At 36.5% G+C, this 17,187-nt stretch overlaps 3 protein-coding genes across 6 annotated transcripts; all 3 read right to left on the reverse strand.

Moving 5' to 3' along the window:
• Positions 1–5,441: 5,441 nt before the first annotated feature.
• Positions 5,442–7,218, reverse strand: LOC149404938 (sm-like protein LSM36B). Of its 2 annotated transcripts, none has more exons than XM_089604856.1 (4): positions 6,938–7,218; positions 6,288–6,411; positions 5,804–5,917; positions 5,442–5,706 (listed from the first exon to the last, which is right to left on the reverse strand). In XM_089604856.1, exons 2-4 carry the CDS (start codon positions 6,400–6,402, stop codon positions 5,660–5,662), a joined length of 276 nt encoding a protein of 91 aa, XP_089460982.1. In that variant the 5' UTR covers positions 6,403–6,411; positions 6,938–7,218; the 3' UTR covers positions 5,442–5,659. The 2 variants fall into 2 exon arrangements, with proteins under 2 accessions (XP_089460982.1, XP_089460978.1); XM_089604852.1 differs by having other exon boundaries at positions 6,288–6,414; positions 6,938–7,216.
• Positions 7,219–9,275: 2,057 nt separating this feature from the next.
• LOC149404939 (Man1-Src1p-carboxy-terminal domain protein) lies at positions 9,276–13,258 on the reverse strand. Of its 3 annotated transcripts, none has more exons than XM_089601372.1 (10): positions 12,936–13,258; positions 12,362–12,492; positions 12,182–12,253; positions 11,943–12,088; positions 11,754–11,868; positions 11,599–11,679; positions 10,321–10,458; positions 9,919–10,006; positions 9,740–9,841; positions 9,276–9,637 (listed from the first exon to the last, which is right to left on the reverse strand). In XM_089601372.1, exons 1-10 carry the CDS (start codon positions 13,195–13,197, stop codon positions 9,615–9,617), a joined length of 1,158 nt encoding a protein of 385 aa, XP_089457498.1. In that variant the 5' UTR covers positions 13,198–13,258; the 3' UTR covers positions 9,276–9,614. The 3 variants fall into 3 exon arrangements, with proteins under 3 accessions (XP_089457498.1, XP_089457495.1, XP_089457502.1); XM_089601369.1 differs by having other exon boundaries at positions 9,740–9,844; XM_089601376.1 differs by having other exon boundaries at positions 9,740–9,844; positions 12,334–12,492; positions 12,936–13,210.
• Positions 13,259–14,419: 1,161 nt separating this feature from the next.
• Positions 14,420–15,739, reverse strand: LOC149404940 (uncharacterized). Its single transcript, XM_089607730.1, has one exon. It carries the CDS (start codon positions 15,737–15,739, stop codon positions 14,420–14,422), a length of 1,320 nt encoding a protein of 439 aa, XP_089463856.1.
• Positions 15,740–17,187: the final 1,448 nt, after the last annotated feature.

Here is a 17,187-nt window from a genome sequence, read left to right on the forward strand (position 1 = left end):
TAACTAAATTATAGTTATTAGTTATCAACATGTAACTAAATTATAGTAATTAGTTATTCGGACGTAACTAAATTAGAGTAATTAGTTATCCATAGTAACTAAATTATAGTTATTAGTTATCAACATATAACTAATAAGTTATCCATAGTAACTAAATTATAGTTATTAGTTATCAACATGTAACTAAATTATAGTAATTAGTTATTCGGACATAACTAAATTAGACTAATAAGTTATCCATAGTAACTAAATTATGAGTACTTAGTTATAAACATGTAACTAAATTACATACATTAGTTATCCACATGAAACTTACAGAACCACTGAGCCAAGCTGCCGGTGTCCAAATCTTGTAAAACGAGGTCTTCTGTGAAATGACCTCTACACGAAAATCAAACACCCTTGGCCATAGTTCTTCTTCGAATTTGGTGTACATAAGCTCATCGTCAACGTCAATAACCATGTTCATCAAATATAATAAATGCTAAAAAAAATTAATAACCACCATTCAATCATCCTCAAACAACAAATTAAAAAAAAGGGACTAACTTCTTTAATCCCTTCAACACCCAGTCCTGCATTACTGGCACATCGCCATCGTTCAGGGGCGCGAATGGGTCCGCCAGTGGATGCTTTAAAGGTTTGGGCCGCCCTCTTGTGAACTTTGAGTAGATCTTCGGCTCTACTGCTGGCGTAAAATGTATTGGCGCCCGCCTTACACGTGATTGTCTTTCCGGTGATTCACAAAGGGAAATCACCTGGTCAGTGATCATCTCATATGCCTCTCCATCCACTGTTTGAGATCTTTTGGGTACAGTGAAATTACATTCAGATCCCGACATGGCATAAGACTCAACCCCTCCATAAGAATATGGCCGAGGAGAACGAAGAGGTCCTAGTGTGGCCGATATGCCATCACTGTCGTTGTCGTCTGAGTCCGATGCTTCAATGCCACCTTTACCTTTACCTTCCCCACCACCACCAGGACACTCATTATCAGTTGTTTTATCTTTTTCTGTCTTGCACAATCCATCATCGTTGTGTGTCTTACGGGTGTCTTGGTGGTTCCCTCCTTTTTTGTCCTCTTCGTCGTCGTCTTTTTTTTTGTACTGAATCTTCTTTGCACTTCGTAACCAACTCCTCCTCATTATCATCTTCTTCCCTCTTTCCATTTTTGTTCTCTTCCTCTGTTTCTTCTTCTCATTTCTCTTTCTCTAATGCTATCTCTTCTTTCCCATCTTTCTCTTTCTGTTGTTCCTTTTCTTCTTGCTCTTCTTTCTATTCTCTCGCTTGTTGTTGTTGTTGTTCTTGTTGTTGTTCTTGTTGTTGTTCTTGTTGCTCTTCTTTCTCTTTCTCTTCCTCATGGTCACGTTTCCTTCTCTCCTGTGACAGCTTCTCTGCCTGGTCCTCCATAAGCTTTTCCTTCGCAGACTTTTGTGCCGAGAAGGTGGTCAGCGTATCCAGGACAAACTTCATGTCCTCTGATATCCTTTTGATCTCTCGATGAAGATCAATGAAATCAGTATGCATGTTACTGAACTCTTTCTCCAGATTGGCTAATCTATCCTGAAACAACGTCATTAACTATGTGAATTAGTTACATACACGTCACTATAATCTGTAAATTAGATACATACAACTCACTAAAATCTATAAATTAGTTACATACACGTCTCTAAAATCTGTAAATTAGATACATACAAGTCACTAAACTCTATAAATTAGTTACATACACGTCACTAAAATCTGTAAATTAGATACATACAAGTCACTAAAATCTATAACTTAGATACATACAAGTCACTAAAATTATAAATTAGTTACATACACGACACTACAATATGTAAATTAGATACATACAACTCACTAAAATCTATAAATTAGTTACATACACGTCTCTAAAATCTGTAAATTAGATACATACACGTCTCTAAAATCTGTAAATTAGTTACATACAAGTCACTAAAATCTATAACTTAGATACATACAAGTCACTAAAATTATAAATTGGTTACATACACGACACTACAATCTGTAAATTAGATACATACAACTCACTAAAATCTATAAATTAGTTACATACACGTCTCTAAAATCTGTAAATTAGATACATACACGTCTCTAAAATCTGTAAATTAGTTACATACAAGTCACTAAAATCTATAACTTAGATACATACAAGTCACTAAAATCTATAAATTAGTTACATACACGTCACTAAAATATGTAAATTAGATACATACAAGTCACTAAAATCTATAAATTAGTTCCATACTCAAATCTATGTAAATTACCTCATGATCAGCGCAAGAGTTTTCATTCTCCACAAATGTTTTCAATTTCTTTCGACTGCGACTAATGGTTGAGTCGAGCTGAGAGGGGGGTTGTACAATGTCACTCCCAATGGCTCTAAACTCAACCTGGGAAACATTATAAACACTTCTTAGGATCTGTGTGTCAAACTAATTACTTTGAAATGTAAATTATGGTACCTTTTGTAACCGAATGGACTGCAATGCAGATTCGGATACTCTGGCGGAAGAAGACCATCGCAGGATCAACGGTCTAGCATCGTCTTTAAATACTGTGCATAAACCCAAAGACTCCAATTTGGGTATACACTCGTACGCCCATACCTGCAAAGGTAGCAGGAAGGCTTCGAAATGAACCTTTTTGGTTTTGGATGGGCTACTTGGGCTGGCAGCTTTCTTCACAAAAATCCTCACGGTCAACATGAAGTGATCCCATACAACATTTCCCCAGGGGAATCCATTGAATGTGGCCGGATCATCAACCATCTTTATGTATGATTTGTTCTTCATGGCAACTGTTCGTTGGCCCGAGAGAAGCACATTGTAGAGGAAGTGGAGAAGAAGAAACCAGACTCGCTTCTCAACGTCATTCCAGTCCTTGATGTCCTTGATGAGTGCTGCAATGTTGCCCCGTGTGGCAAGTGCCCCTTGCTTGAAGGTTTCAACATATAGACCCCCTGGTGCAACCTCGTCGTATTCCGTCGCCTTGTACGAGTCATCTACTCGCAGACCTGTGATAAGACTGAAATCTTCCCTGGTGAACTCCCTAGGGACGCCACCAATCTCTATATGTAATCTATCTTCTGCTTTGGGAAGTCCGTCAAAGTAACTCGTCCTCATCATAAGGTTACTGAGGATCTTAGACGAGCGGGTTATCGAGGGCATCTCCAAAAAATGGCCAAAGCAGGACTCTCTAAACAGGTATGATTCCTGTTTCGACATGGCAGCTTCTTCAATGAAAGACATGACGTTCCCGTGGAAGTTGAAGTTGAACTGCCCCACAGAATCATCTGTCACGTATCTGGTCCAACCCTATAAATAATAATAAAAAAAAAAACAGCAACATTACTAAATTAGTTACATTTAACAAAAAAAAAACAGTAACGTCACAAACAATGGTCTTCAACCATGGGTCTTCGAAATCAAACTTCTAGTCACAACCAAATTCCAACATCATTACAACCGATCCAAACATGCACTCAAACAAGTTTTGAAAAAACTACCTAAACTCACTCACCGGAATAAGGTTATTCGTTAGTCATGAAAACTTAGGAGTAAATTATCCTATACCAACAAATTTCAACATCGGTACAACCGATCCAAACATGCACCCATACAAGTTTTGCAAAAATGACCTTAACTCACCTGAATTAGGTTTTCCTGCCTCTGATTAACGTCACAGTAGGAATCGGACTCCTCACCGTCGCTCGCTCTCCGACGCTTTGAATTTGGGGTTCTATTTGCCGGACACTTTTTCTTTGACCTAGATGACTCGGCCTCAGTTTGTTTCTCCGTCGTTTTCTTCATCGGCGACGAACCAACCCTAACACTCCGCCGCGGTGGAGTTTGATCGGGAAGTTTGGATTTTTGGTTTTTTTGGGAGTTTCCATCGCCTTTTACAAGTTTTCTTTTCTTCATTTTTGGGTAATCTCTTTTCGTCATTTTGGGTATTCTGTAAATGGTATGTCGTTCGGACAAGGACAATGGTGGTTGAACTTGGTTCGCGATTTGGGTTCGCGAGTGGTTGAACTTAGGTTCGCGATTTGGGATTTGGAGAGGGCGATTTGGGATTTCGGGTTCGCGACTGGTTGAACTTAGGTTCGCGATTTGGGATTTGGAGAGGGCGATTTGGGATTTCGGGTTCGCGACTGGTTGAACTTAGGTTCGCGATTTGGGATTTGGAGAGGGCGATTTGGGATTTCGGGTTCGCGACTGGTTGAACTTAGGTTCGCGATTTGGGATTTGGAGAGGACGATTTGGGATTTCGGGTTCGTGACTGGTTGAACTTAGGTTCGCGATTTGGGATTTGGAGAGGGTGATTTGGGATTTCGGGTTTGCGATTTGGGGATAAATATAGGGTTAGGTATCAATGCACCCACAAAACCAGAGATCGTGGGAGAAACGGGAAAAATGAGAGGGAGGTGAAGATGAACGTGAAGGACTCGGCGGCGGTTTCGTTGGTTACGTTGAAGTGGTGGAGAAGGAAATGAAGAGGTGGAGAAGAAAATGAACAGTCGCGGGAACGGTTTTTTTATATAAGAAACGTTTATATATGAAAAGAGGGAAAAAATTGGGGACAAGGGCATATTTGTAATTGTATACATCAAATTCAAATACCTACCCTTAGATGTGCCATTTTTCAAAAAAGATAGTAATGTGTCCAAATCCAATAATTTACTCCTACTTGTGGCAATTTCTATTTTACTTTTTTGACATTAAGCACTCTCTTCAAGTATATCACAAAACTATAAATTCGTAGCAACAAAATTAATCAGTTTTGAGGTGACACACATAAGAACACACGTGATCAAGCTAAACAAGCAAGAAATCCTTCTCAAGGAGATTAATACAGAAATTTGGTGCATTGAGCTCGTACCCACGTCAAGGTGTATACAATTTGACAGGTCAGACTATAAGTTTTTAGAATGACGCGAGTCAAAAAAATTTAAAGTTTTATTTCTTAATTTACCATTTTTAGAGACACGCTAATAAATAAACAGCCAAGGACCTGATATCTAATAAGATCGAAGTAAAAAAAAAAAAACCCTTGGCAGTAAGCAACCAAAGCACAACCCTTCAAATCTTCGCCTGGTCCTCAAAAAATGCATTTTTTTCCTTTGGGCCTGGATAGCCCAGCACGAAGAGAGCAATGCAGTTTCGGGGCATTCTTGACCGGGATGTTTCACTTCCGATAGGGGTTGCCCCGATCCCCCAAAGTCAAGAGACATTCTGTAATTCACTCTAGAGTAAACTAATAAGTCGGTCAAATTCACCAAATCCGACAAGGATATCTCAATTGACGAAATCCTCTCAAGAAAGATGAGACATTATACCCGATCTTCAGATCAATGACTATATTAAAGATCCTAATAGGTAATTAGGAACCTACGTTTTGCAACCATTAGAAACTAGAGACATTATAGTTCTTGCGCTAATTCTATCAGCCAAGAACTTCCAGCCAAATCCATTTCAATAACAGTTATCATGATGATAAGTCAGCATTTAAATTGCAAAGTGTTTACTGTTTTGGCCAGATTTTTCTAAAATTTCAAGCTGTTTCCTTTTTTTTTTCTCAAAACAATACAAAATAAAAATTCAAACAGAATGTCCCGAGAATCATCGCTGGATTAAGCCCCATCCGCCAACGTCCTCTTCGATGTACTAATATAAAGCACTGCATAAAATAAAACAAAAACACATTTAAAACTGTCTGAACACCAAAATTAGTCCCGAAATCGAACACCGTGCAAGAGATTCCTCAAATGATTTACCATTGTTTCCACGGATAAAGGCATCGCCGTATTTGTTCTTCAACTGTCCGTTCACATACTCCTCGGTTTGTTCCATCGCAATGTTCATGTACCCATCCAAACATGCTAGAATACCTGCACATAAAAAAAAAATATATCAAAAGGCAATTCCTAGAGATTTCAAATCCCAACAAAATCCCACAATGCATCATGATATTCCATTAAAAGAATATTCTAACAGAGGGGTTGCGAGTTCAAGGGGAAAAAAAAAGGCAGCCCTGATATGCTTTGTGATTCCATCGCTTCTTCCAGGGGAAAAAAAAAAAAAAAAAAAAAAAAAAACCCTATCCACGGCCAAATGTCAAATGTTTGTTCTTCATTCTCAGCTTTGAGTGTAAAAAAGAGTAATTGCGGAACGAACAATGAATCAATTCATGTTATAAACTAATCATACAAAAAACTGAAAAAAGAAAAAAAATTAATGTCGATGTAAAGACTAACTGACCTCTGTAATCAACTCCAGAATTCAGTTTAACGACGACTGGTCGACCGCGAATGGATTTGAGGAAATCCGCAGGTGTCTTTGTTGTCGCAGACCCTTTCTCTCCCGCTCCGCTCATTCTGTTTTACTGCTGTAAAAAGAAGAAAAAAAATATTCAGGCCTTTCCTGTACTCAGATGAAGTTAAATTCAGCTCAAAATATAAACACCAACATATACGATTCAAAACATCCCGAGACTCGGCAATTTCATAAACAACATCAGGATTCCACGGTATCAAAACTATTCTGAGATTCAAACAGAGCATAACAACCCAAGAACATCACAACTATCAAAAATCCGAAATCACCGAATGAAGATCCAATTTTCGGATTCTAAACAGATTTTAATGAGCAGTTTCAGAAAATCACCAAATCAAGCTAAACTGACATTAGTGAACCAGAATCAACCTTCAATTCCATAAAATCGGATTCAAAATCCTAAAACCCTAAATTGGCATAACTATCACGTCTCAAAAAATCCGAGCTAAAAACTAGAAATCGAAAGGGGAAAAAGCACTCCAATCTAACAAACAAACACGTATTATGACTTCCGAATCATCAATTCTTTTTTCTAGATTTTCGGACGAGAAATAAAGTTTGAAATTTTCCTTTACCTTGGAACGGCTTGCTTCCTCTTTCTTTTCCTACAATCCCGCCGAGAAAAATAGTTCAAACCCTAGAATTTTAGCTTTGAAATTCGACGAAGGGGATTGGGTCGCTGATCGTGGGAATTCTCGGCGGCGCTGCTCGGAGGCGGAATAAAGGACGCGGAGAAGCTCGCGGAGTTTCTGTGTTTTTTAAGAGCGTTTGCGAGAGTGATAGTGAGAGTTAAAGAGAGGTTGCATTACTTGTGTATAAAAAAAATTGAAGAAAAGATTAGGGCTTGATGGGCACTTTTGTAAGAGCAACTCCAATGACAGAGTAGTCTCATTTTAACACATCACCGAAATATTTCTCTCTCTATCACATCATTAAATTGACTTCTAAAAAATATCATTCCAATGCAAAAAATTCATAAAAATTGCCCACCATATATTTTTATTTATTTTCAACAATCTTTTATTTATTTATATATATATAATAAATAATTGTTAAATTAACAAGATATAAAGGAAAAAAATTGAATTATTATAAAATTGAGAATATGAAAAAATTAGAAATATGGTAAAATTGTTGAAAATATGGAATAATTAAATGTAGTTGTTTGTTATATGCAAGGTTTTAAATATCGGCGATATATAGGGATATATCGCCGATATATAGGTTTTTTTGAAGTCTCGGTAAAAAATCATCAATAATCGTTATCGTTTTATAAAATATCCATAAAATATCGGTGATATATCGGTATATCCCTATATATCCGTGAAAAATCACCGGACGATGAAGGATTGTTATGCCATATCGCCGATATCAGCCGATATATCTCTGGTATGAGTATAAAGTTCGGATATTGTTGAATTTTTTTTTTCATTTTTACATCGATTTAACTCTAGTTTTGTTGAAATTTTTTGCATATTTGAGATTAGTACTTGATTATTTTTTAGATCCCCAACTTTTTTTAAATTTCCGACGAGTTTTTCAATTTTCCGACGACCCGCCACCCATTTTGACGGCGGCCGGAGAATTTTCCGGCGAGTTGAAAATTTTCAGAATCTTTATAAAGGTTAGTGTAGAAATTATGATATTCCAACGTGTGAATTGGAATTTATGATTGTGGACGGGAATATGTGATATTGAAATTAGGATAGATAAATTGGAATTGTCATGAACTTTGTAGTATTTGATTTTGTATTTTCATAATTTGGATTCCATGATATATATATATATATATATATATATATATATATATATATATATATTTGGTTATTTAAAAATATCTACTTGTTATAGGATTTATGTCGATATATCCGTCGGTAATCGATTTATCATCGATATATCACCGATATCATCGGTAGTCGGTATTGAAATTGTTATAGAATATCCGTCGATATATCCGTCGATACTCGATATATCCGTAAAATCAGAACCTCGGTATGGGTATCGGTATCGATATTTTAAACCTTGGTTATATGTTAACTAATAAATAAAAATTTTCTAAAATTGGAAATAGGTAAAACCTTACTATTAAATTATATAATTTATTTAGTTTTTTTTTTTTTTTTTTTTTTAAGATGTGGGCATCGGTGTCAGGCAAGGGCACCGATGCCAAATTATATTGGCTTCTCACGTTGTCAACAACGCTGACAGCAATCTCAAATGCCAAAATTTCTTTCTACGTGAGTTAGAGCACTCCAACATTGGAGCTGCTCTGAGAAGATTTTTAATTTCTTTCTTTTTAGGAAAACATATTTTTCTTTTATTGAAAAACGAAAAATTATTCTCATTATAACTCTAATTTCATTTAATATATTTTTGTGATTAATTTTTTAATTCACGGAACTGAAATTTCTAATCCTTTCGGTATCGTTCACCCGATTTTTTTTTATGAAAAATTTGTTGCAACTAGCATATTTTCTAGTTTCGTTTAAGATTCTAACCAAAATTTTATTTTATTAAGAAAATAGTTCAGCAGACCGAAATAAATTAATTAATTGATAGAGCTAATTTAATTTACTTCAATTTGATAAGCTATTTTTTGAAATAAATTAAATTAACCTAATTAGTTAATTACTTTATAAAAATTATGGTAAACTATTGAACTACTGATCTAATTGTCTATTTTTTATTCTAATTATGAATAGTGACAAAAATTATCGGATCATGTAAATAGTGTCAAAAATGACTGGAAAAAAGTTTCACTTCTAATTATCCGGAATTCCAGTCGTTGATGGTCGAAAGTCTTCTTTTCATTGTTGACCGAAATTCTGTCATATGAAGTGAAATTCTAATACCTATATTTAGTTTCATATTTTTGTTGCCATCATCACTGTTTCTTTCAGCGGAGATTAGATAGAATATAATAAATAAATAAATAATTTACACAATGAAAAGAGGAAAAAAATTGTTAGAATATAATATATCTACCAATTATCTCATTTTCTATGTAGCTACAAAAATCAGAATATACAAGTCCCAAAAGGGTTTAAAAACTTTCCGCTCTATGACTAATACACATGCAAATTTACACACTCCATAAAGTTCACAACCTTCCACCAATTTACGATTTGAGAGAAAAGGAGTGAAGAATTATCTCAATCACTTGAACGGAGAAAAACAATCTGTTTCTTTTCTCGCCTCCTTCTTCCGCCACGATGAAGAACGAAAGGCTTTTTAAGAGATTATGTTCCCACTTCAAGAAAATAGTGCATTGGCAACTGCATAACAAATGTGCAAACTTCGATTAATGTCAAGCCAAACAAACATATTCGGAGAATTAAAAACGAGACGAACGTCACAATACTAATATCAAAACTCACCGGCCTTGAACCTCTGGTGAGTCTGGTTCGAATTCAAGCTCTTGACATCCGTTGGCTTTAAGTTCGACTTGCTTTTCATCCTCGCGGAGCTCAGAGATCCATCTACTGCACGATAGGAACATATAAACGTGTTTATAAACTAGTTCGTATCTGAATAGAACAATAATAGATTTGCGAACCTTGCCATTCCCACACCACTTTCGATTCGCCCTTTACCAGCTTCGGATAGCGATCTACACGAGAATCTTCCTGCACCAATTCCCCTACCTGGGTACACGATCGGAATCATTGAAGAAATTCTTCCATTGGATTTATAATACTACGGAGTAATTGGAAAGTATTGGAATAACACGATTCGAATTTAAGTATGAACAAGAGCAACTAGTCTTTCTTACAAGCATAAAAAAGTTCTTCCCGTTTTTGCTGCTCAAATTGGAGACATACGTCAACATGGTAGTATAAACAAACTCACTAATTGTCGATAACAGTTACAACGGAATTTGAGCTCTGCTAAGCATTATTGTTTAAAGTATTGATAAGCAGTGACCCAAAACAAATAATCATATGATAAGATTAAATACCTTCTTCCATATATTAGGGTTTTTCCTTTCTTTTGGGGAAAGAAGATGATCCCGCAATAAAGAGGCAACAACCCAAGGTCCATTTTCGGTACTAACTCCCTTTAACGTTACAGCGCTCTCTTCAAGTATTTCACAAACCTACAAAATTGTTGCAACAAAACTAATCAGTTTGAAGGTAATACACGTAAGAACACACATGATCAAGCTAAGCAAGCAACAAATCCGCTGAAGGAGATTGGAACAGAAATTTGGTGCCAAGATGCAGATTCCAACTGACTAAACCATCAATATGTGGTGGAAACTGTTTCTGACCCAAATTGAAATTTGGTGCATTGAACTCGTATCCACGTTAATGTGTAAAATATATTGCAAGGTACTCGTTGTTCGACACACAATGTTGATAGGTCAGACGAGAACTTTTCAGAATGACGTGAGACAGAGTTTTGAAAAGTTGAGTTTTTTTTTTTAGAAGATCGCAAATAAATGAAGACAAAGAGAGCCTTGGAACTAGATAGCCAGGGACCAATCTCTGATCAGATCGGAAAAGTAAAAAAATCTTGAAAATCCTTGGTTATAGTAAACAACCAAGGCACAATCCCTCAAATCTTCGCCTGGTCCTCAAAAATACATTTATTCTTTGTCCCCAGATAGCCCAGCACGAAGAGAGCAATGCAGTTTCAGGGCGTTCTTGGCCAGGATGTTATGCACGTAAAAAAGTCAACTGGATGTTTGACTTCTGATCCCCCAGGGTCGAGATCGGAAGTCTCATCTAGAAGCCATGATAAATGCTTACCTTGGCCTTTCTAGCCTATAGTTGAGCCGACTTATAGACAGCCGATCATCGATATGTCTACCAGGACACGACCTTTGACCCAGATTGACTAAACCACGGACTAACAATCAAACCCACCAAATCCGACAAGGTTGATCTTTAGAGATACAAACGTTCACCTTCCTCGACCATGATCATTGACTATATAATGATCCTAATAGTTAATTAGGAGCCCTAGATTTTACAAAATCCGTCAGAGTCAAAACTTCCAGCCAAGTCCATTTTATTATTATCCAACACAATTGAAAGTGAGCATTTAAATTGCAAAATATTTCCTGTTTTGGCGATATTTTTTTTATTAAAAAAAAGGTTTCTTTTCTTTTTAAAAAAAAAAAAATCAAACAGAATGTCCCATAGGGGAAACAGCTTTTGGTCTGAAGAAAAGAACCTATTGATAACTATAGCTTTGAAGCTAAAAGAAATAAGATTCCAAGTCTCCTTAATACCTGTTGATAGAGCTCATCAACTCTTTCTGACAAATATAATCTCCGACGGACCTTCCTGACCAGCAACACAAGTCCTACAGCCTGAAGAGGTCAAAGCTTTCAATAAATGCGAGCACGAAGGTCTAGAACTCAGACAGGACTTCAAGACACAATACCAGCACGAAAATCGGGAGCATCACAAGCAAATTGTTGGATATCCATTGACGAACACGACAACGAAAGGGTTTGTAACTTTCCGCTAGAGCATATGGACACATCAACTCTTTGATCCTGGAAAATACATGATCAATCAAAGACTCATATATAAATGTTCTATAAAAGTATCCAAAATTCAGACAGCGTACCCCTGAGAATTTGTCTTGCTCTCTAACACTTTATCAACGATCTCCATCGCTTTCTGCTTCGTATAGTTATTCATCGCACTGTCTGAGCTTATGTATCCCATCAATTCGTCCTCGTTCAAGCCATTCCATATGTCATCCTCCCGAACCTAAGACGAGTATGCAATTTCACGTCCAATTAATTTAACTCAAAACTTTTCTATTATTTTTTTCATCCAAATAAGACCAAATTGACAAATTACCCAAATCATTCCACTCCCACCACACAAATGCTGAGCATGACGCTCGCAGAGACGAAACTCTGCCCACTCCGACTGAAATGAAATTTAAACCAAAATTTGGATCGAGATTATATGTTAAGAAATTTCGAAAGATTAAATAGCACTACATATACCAGAATGAGTAAGGTTCTTGAAACCCACAAGTTTCTTAGCTGTTTGGTTGATATCTCCATCTTCGATGCACAAGTTTCCATGTTGACGGTAGCCACGGACACACTCCGACTTGCCTTCATAGCACTGTGCATTACTCGGACAAGGTCGACAATAATTATCTGCAACAACACAGCCGAGTTTCACAAATTCAATTACGCAATTATGTTGAGACTGAGAAGCCAATTTAGGAGAAGCACTATAAGGTTGAATATATATGTATATTAAACTGCTTAAGCGAACATCTTTGAAACCGACGTACTCCAAAATAGCATTTCTTCAAACAAATATTGGGCAAATAGAAATGAGTAATCACATTCGATGGAACACAAGCGAAAAAAAAAAAAAAAATTCCACCTTTTCAAACCAAAACTGCAATATATCGCTCGAAAGCCATGATAAAATGGAACCCAAAAAAAAAAAACAGCAGGAACTCATTTCACAATTCCGAACATTTATTTGAACCACCTTTGAAATAAGGCAAAAAAAAAAAAAAAAAAAAAAAAAAGATTCAAGTTGAGAGAGAGAGAGAGAGAGAGGAAAGAAGGAAAAAAAAAAAACCCACCAGAGAGAAAATCCGAAGAATCTAGAACATTGTCGCAGAAGGGCTTAGGGCGAGAACTAGTAGCGAGGAAGTTGGTGAAGAAATTACAGGCGAAGAAGACAGAGACCGCAATTGCCACGGCAGTGACGAGACTGAAAAGCTCGTCCTTAGAGGGAAAAAATCCATCAGATGGTTCAGAAAGAAACACAGATTTCAGAGACGATCGAGCTGAAGGAGAAGGGAGTGGTGGTTTCAGCTTCGGTCGTTTCTTTGAAGAAGACATTGTCGATCATCTCAGTGTCCGTCTTTGTTCGTTCCTCGGTCTTATACGTATTTGATTTTGATCTGCGCGGCAAAAATACTCATTGTTTTCGTCATAATACACTTAAATACCTAAACTTTTTTTCCATCGGCGAAAATACCTAATGTTAGTAATTGATTCCTCCGTTACTATCAATTCTGTTTAAGTACAAACGGAAATACACGTGTTAATATCCTATGAAAACAAAGGTTTTATACTAAATATTTGTTTCTAAAAAAATCGGATTAATTGTTTACAAAAGAATTATATAGGCATTTACTCTAATTCATTTCACACCTACCAAATCTGACCAATATTAAAAGCCCCAAACTAAAAACCTAATATATCTCCAAATTGCCCAAATTGTGATTTCATTCTTCGTCGTGAAAATCCAAGATCAGAAGCGTATTCGTCTCAGGAGTTAGGATTCGTATTGCGATTTCGAACTAGTGAGTCATGATCTCTCTATCTTTCTTCATCTTCAAATCTCGAAATCAGCATGGAAGAGGAAAAATGGAGGTATATGTGCGACTGTGGCTTCCCGTTGGCTGAGCAGTCTTCAAGTTGGAGTGTGAGATTAAATTGCTTCGAACCAGATTTTTCAAGCTACAATTGGTCTTCATTTTTGTTTTTCGACTGAGTGTGGCGTTGTTTGCAATGGTGAAAGTGTAATAGTTTTGTCATGAATCTGAAATGAATTCTTAGTTTTAATTTGAAGTTTGATATATATGAAGATGAATGAATTATGTTGTCTACGTTTAATATGAAGTCTGTGCCCTCTAAGGCCATCTCCAACCGATAACTCTATTTCTCACTCTATTTTTCAGTAAACAGTGATTTCTCTCCAACCGAACTTTATTTTCTACTCTATTTTTTCTCCCTTTATTTCCTATTTATACTTATACCCCTATATTTTTTATTATTATTACTAATTAGATAACTTAGAAGAATTATGATAATGAGTAAAATATTACTCTATAAATTAATTATAATTATAAATATAAATACACATTAAATAAAATAAAATTTTATTTAATAAAAATCACAACACAAAAAAAAAATTTATTTAATAAAAATCACAACACAAAAAATAAAATACAACACAATACAATTAAAATAAATAAAAAAATTACAACACAACTCAATTAAAATAAAGTAAAACAAACTACAACACAACAAATAAAAGTAACTTTAACACAAACAATTATGACTCGGAATTAGAATACTCTTCCCACAAGTGCTCAATCAATGCATTCCGAAGTGCGATGTGTGCATCTTTATCTCTTATTTGTCTATAACGATTAACGAATTGCTCAAATCTTGTGCCATCATCCCCCACCATTTCAACATTCGCTGGTGGTGTTTCTCTCGCAACTCCTATTGGAGCACTAAGATCTCGTTCATCTTCAATTATCATGTTACGCATAATTATGCATGCAGTCATTATATCTTGTAAGACGTCTTTTCTCCAAAATCGTGTCGGTCCCGCAACAATTTCAAATCGTTGTTGGAGAACCCCGAATGCACGTTCTACGTCTTTTCTGCATGCTTCTTGCTTCATTGCAAAATACTTTTTTTTGCCACGTGGCTCTCGGATAGTTTGCACGATGGTTGACCATTTTGGATATATACTATCAGCCAAATAGTAACCCATATTATACTCTATTCCTTGTATGACATAATGGGCAGGAGGAGCGATACCTTGAGTGATATTGGAAAATAAATGGGAAGAATCTAGCACATTGATATCATTATTGCTCCATGGCATACCAAAATAAGCATGCCATATCCAAAGATCATAATCTGCTACAGCTTCAAGTATAATAATAGGCTTTCCACCGCGACCCGTGTATTGGCCGGCCCATCCAATGGGACAATTTCTCCATTTCCAGTGCATACAATCTAAACTTCCTAACATTCCTGGAGAACCACGTTGTTGACCGGCATGCAGAAGTCTAGCAATATCATTGGTTGTTGGTGATCTTAAATATTGCTCAGAAAATACCTCAACGATTGCCCGACAAAACTTCTTCATGCTTTCAATCGCCGTTGACTCTCCTATTTTGACGTACTCGTCTGTGGCATCTGCCGGAACACCGTATGCCAGCATCCGAAATGCAGCTGTTATCTTTTGAAGGGGTGACAAACCAAGTTTGCCGGCGCGATCCACCCGTTTCTCGAAGTAGTTGTCATGACCTTGAACAACATCCTTTATGCGGAGGAATAATGAGCGAGACATCCGATATCTCCGACGGAACATGGCTTCATCATACATCGGGGTTTCTGAAAAGTAATCACTGAATAGTCGACGGTCTGCACTCACTCGATCACGTTTGATGAAAGCACGTCCTAGCACTGAGCCTCCCGCTCCCATGTCTACTTGGCTGGAATGTTGACGGATAAGCTCTGTAATCAATATATTGTTGTTGATGATAGCACGAGTTATGGCCTCCTCCTCTTCATCCAAACTAGTAATGAAATCGTCATCCGAGCTTGAAGACGACGAGGACCAATTAGTATTCATTTTGGGAGATAAAATGAGAGAATGTGTATTATATTCAGAATAGAATGAGCGTGTGTATTAAAACTCATGATAGAATTGGTATTTTATAGAGAAAAAATTAATGATAGAGGGAATCTTGTAAGTAAGTAGTCAAATCGCGTCAGAAGGAGTTGAGAAACGTGAGAATCTTGTAAGTGAGTAGTCAAAATCGCGTCAGAACGAGTTGAGAAACGTGAGAATCTTGTAAGTGAGTAGTCAAATCGTGTCAGAAGGAGTTGAGAAACGTGAGAATCTTGTAAGTGAGTAGTCAAATCGCGTCAGAATGAGTTGAGAAACGTGAGAATCTTGCTATAAATATTGCCTTCATAAGTTGTAATTTCACCACATCACTCGCCTTACTAAAAAAAATGTCTAGAGCTTCTAATTACTCTCGACATGAAGACAAACTCCTTTGTAGGGTTTACATGGAGATTTCGCAAGACCCAATCATCGGTTTTGGACTCGTGTTGCGGAAGCTTACAACAACGGCAAAAGTCCGGATTCAGAGATGCGTTCGACGCGATCAATTCAGTGCCGTATTCAAGTGATTGAGAAAGCTACAAGGAAGATGCATGCATGCATTCGACAAATTGAGAATAGACACCCAAGTGGTGCTTCAACTGAAGATATTGTGAGTATTATAGTTTATTATTTTCTCACGATTAGATTTTTACTTAACCATTGTTTTATCAACTTTCAGATGGATCAAGCTAAAGTATTGCTTTCACAAGATGAAAAATTCAAGAAAGGTTGGAAGTTTGATCATGTGTGGAACATTATTAAGAATTTTGAAAAATTCCAAGATGGAGCCTCAAGTGCAAGACAAACATCTCGAGGTTCATCTTGCCCACATGAGTCAGAAAATCCGACTCCTGAATCTGCAAGACATCCATCTCCTCCTGAGCGGCCGATTGGGGTGAAGAAAGCCAAATTAAAAAAAAAAAAGTGGATGATGGAATAATGTCTAGAATTAGTGGTATTGAGGAAGGAAATAAAGAACTTCTTGAGCAATTGAAGAAGACAAGTGTTATCAGGCAACGCCACTTGGAATTGAAAGAAATCAAGGAAGAAAATAAAATATTGTTCCGGGATTTAAGTTCAATACCAGATCCACAGGTTCGGGCATATGTTCAAGCCGAACAAGCGAAAATTATGCAAAAGAGGCTTGAACAACAACAATCCCATACACCACCTCCGACTTCTGATTCATATTCTCAATATTTTACCGGTCGCGGGGGATCCGACACCAATCTTCTAGAATATTAGTTTATCTATTGTAATTTTATTTTGTTGTATTGTGTTTTTTTTATGTCTTTTGAGTTTTCTTGTTGATTGTCTTCCAAATTGCTAATGTAATTGTGTTTGATATTAGTTTATTATGACCGTTTTAATATTATAATTTTCTTGCAATGTGCAAATATCATTGTTGT

Source organism: Urtica dioica, chromosome 2 (genome assembly GCF_054948205.1).
Source record: "Urtica dioica subsp. dioica isolate 48M chromosome 2, U.dioica_male_clone48M_v1_H2, whole genome shotgun sequence".
Taxonomy (NCBI): domain Eukaryota; kingdom Viridiplantae; phylum Streptophyta; class Magnoliopsida; order Rosales; family Urticaceae; genus Urtica; species Urtica dioica.

Bases quoted from the DNA above. Each gene is read 5' to 3' on its own strand.
- LOC149404939 (XM_089601369.1), bottom strand. From the start codon at position 13,197: ATGTCTTCTTCAAAGAAACGACCGAAGCTGAAACCACCACTCCCTTCT. The intron at 12,493-12,935 runs GTGGGTTTTTTT...GTGTTGTTGCAG, and splicing joins TTCTTCGGATTTTCTCTCTG to ATAATTATTGTCGACCTTGT. The intron at 10,007-10,320 runs GTATTTAATCTT...TCGTGTACCCAG, and splicing joins ACCCTAATATATGGAAGAAG to GTAGGGGAATTGGTGCAGGA.
- LOC149404938 (XM_089604856.1), bottom strand. From the start codon at position 6,402: ATGAGCGGAGCGGGAGAGAAAGGGTCTGCGACAACAAAGACACCTGCG. The intron at 5,918-6,287 runs GTCAGTTAGTCT...TTTTATGTGCAG, and splicing joins TTCTGGAGTTGATTACAGAG to GTATTCTAGCATGTTTGGAT. The intron at 5,707-5,803 runs GTAAATCATTTG...TATTTTATGCAG, and splicing joins CTTTATCCGTGGAAACAATG to TGCTTTATATTAGTACATCG.
- LOC149404940 (XM_089607730.1), bottom strand. From the start codon at position 15,739: ATGAATACTAATTGGTCCTCGTCGTCTTCAAGCTCGGATGACGATTTC.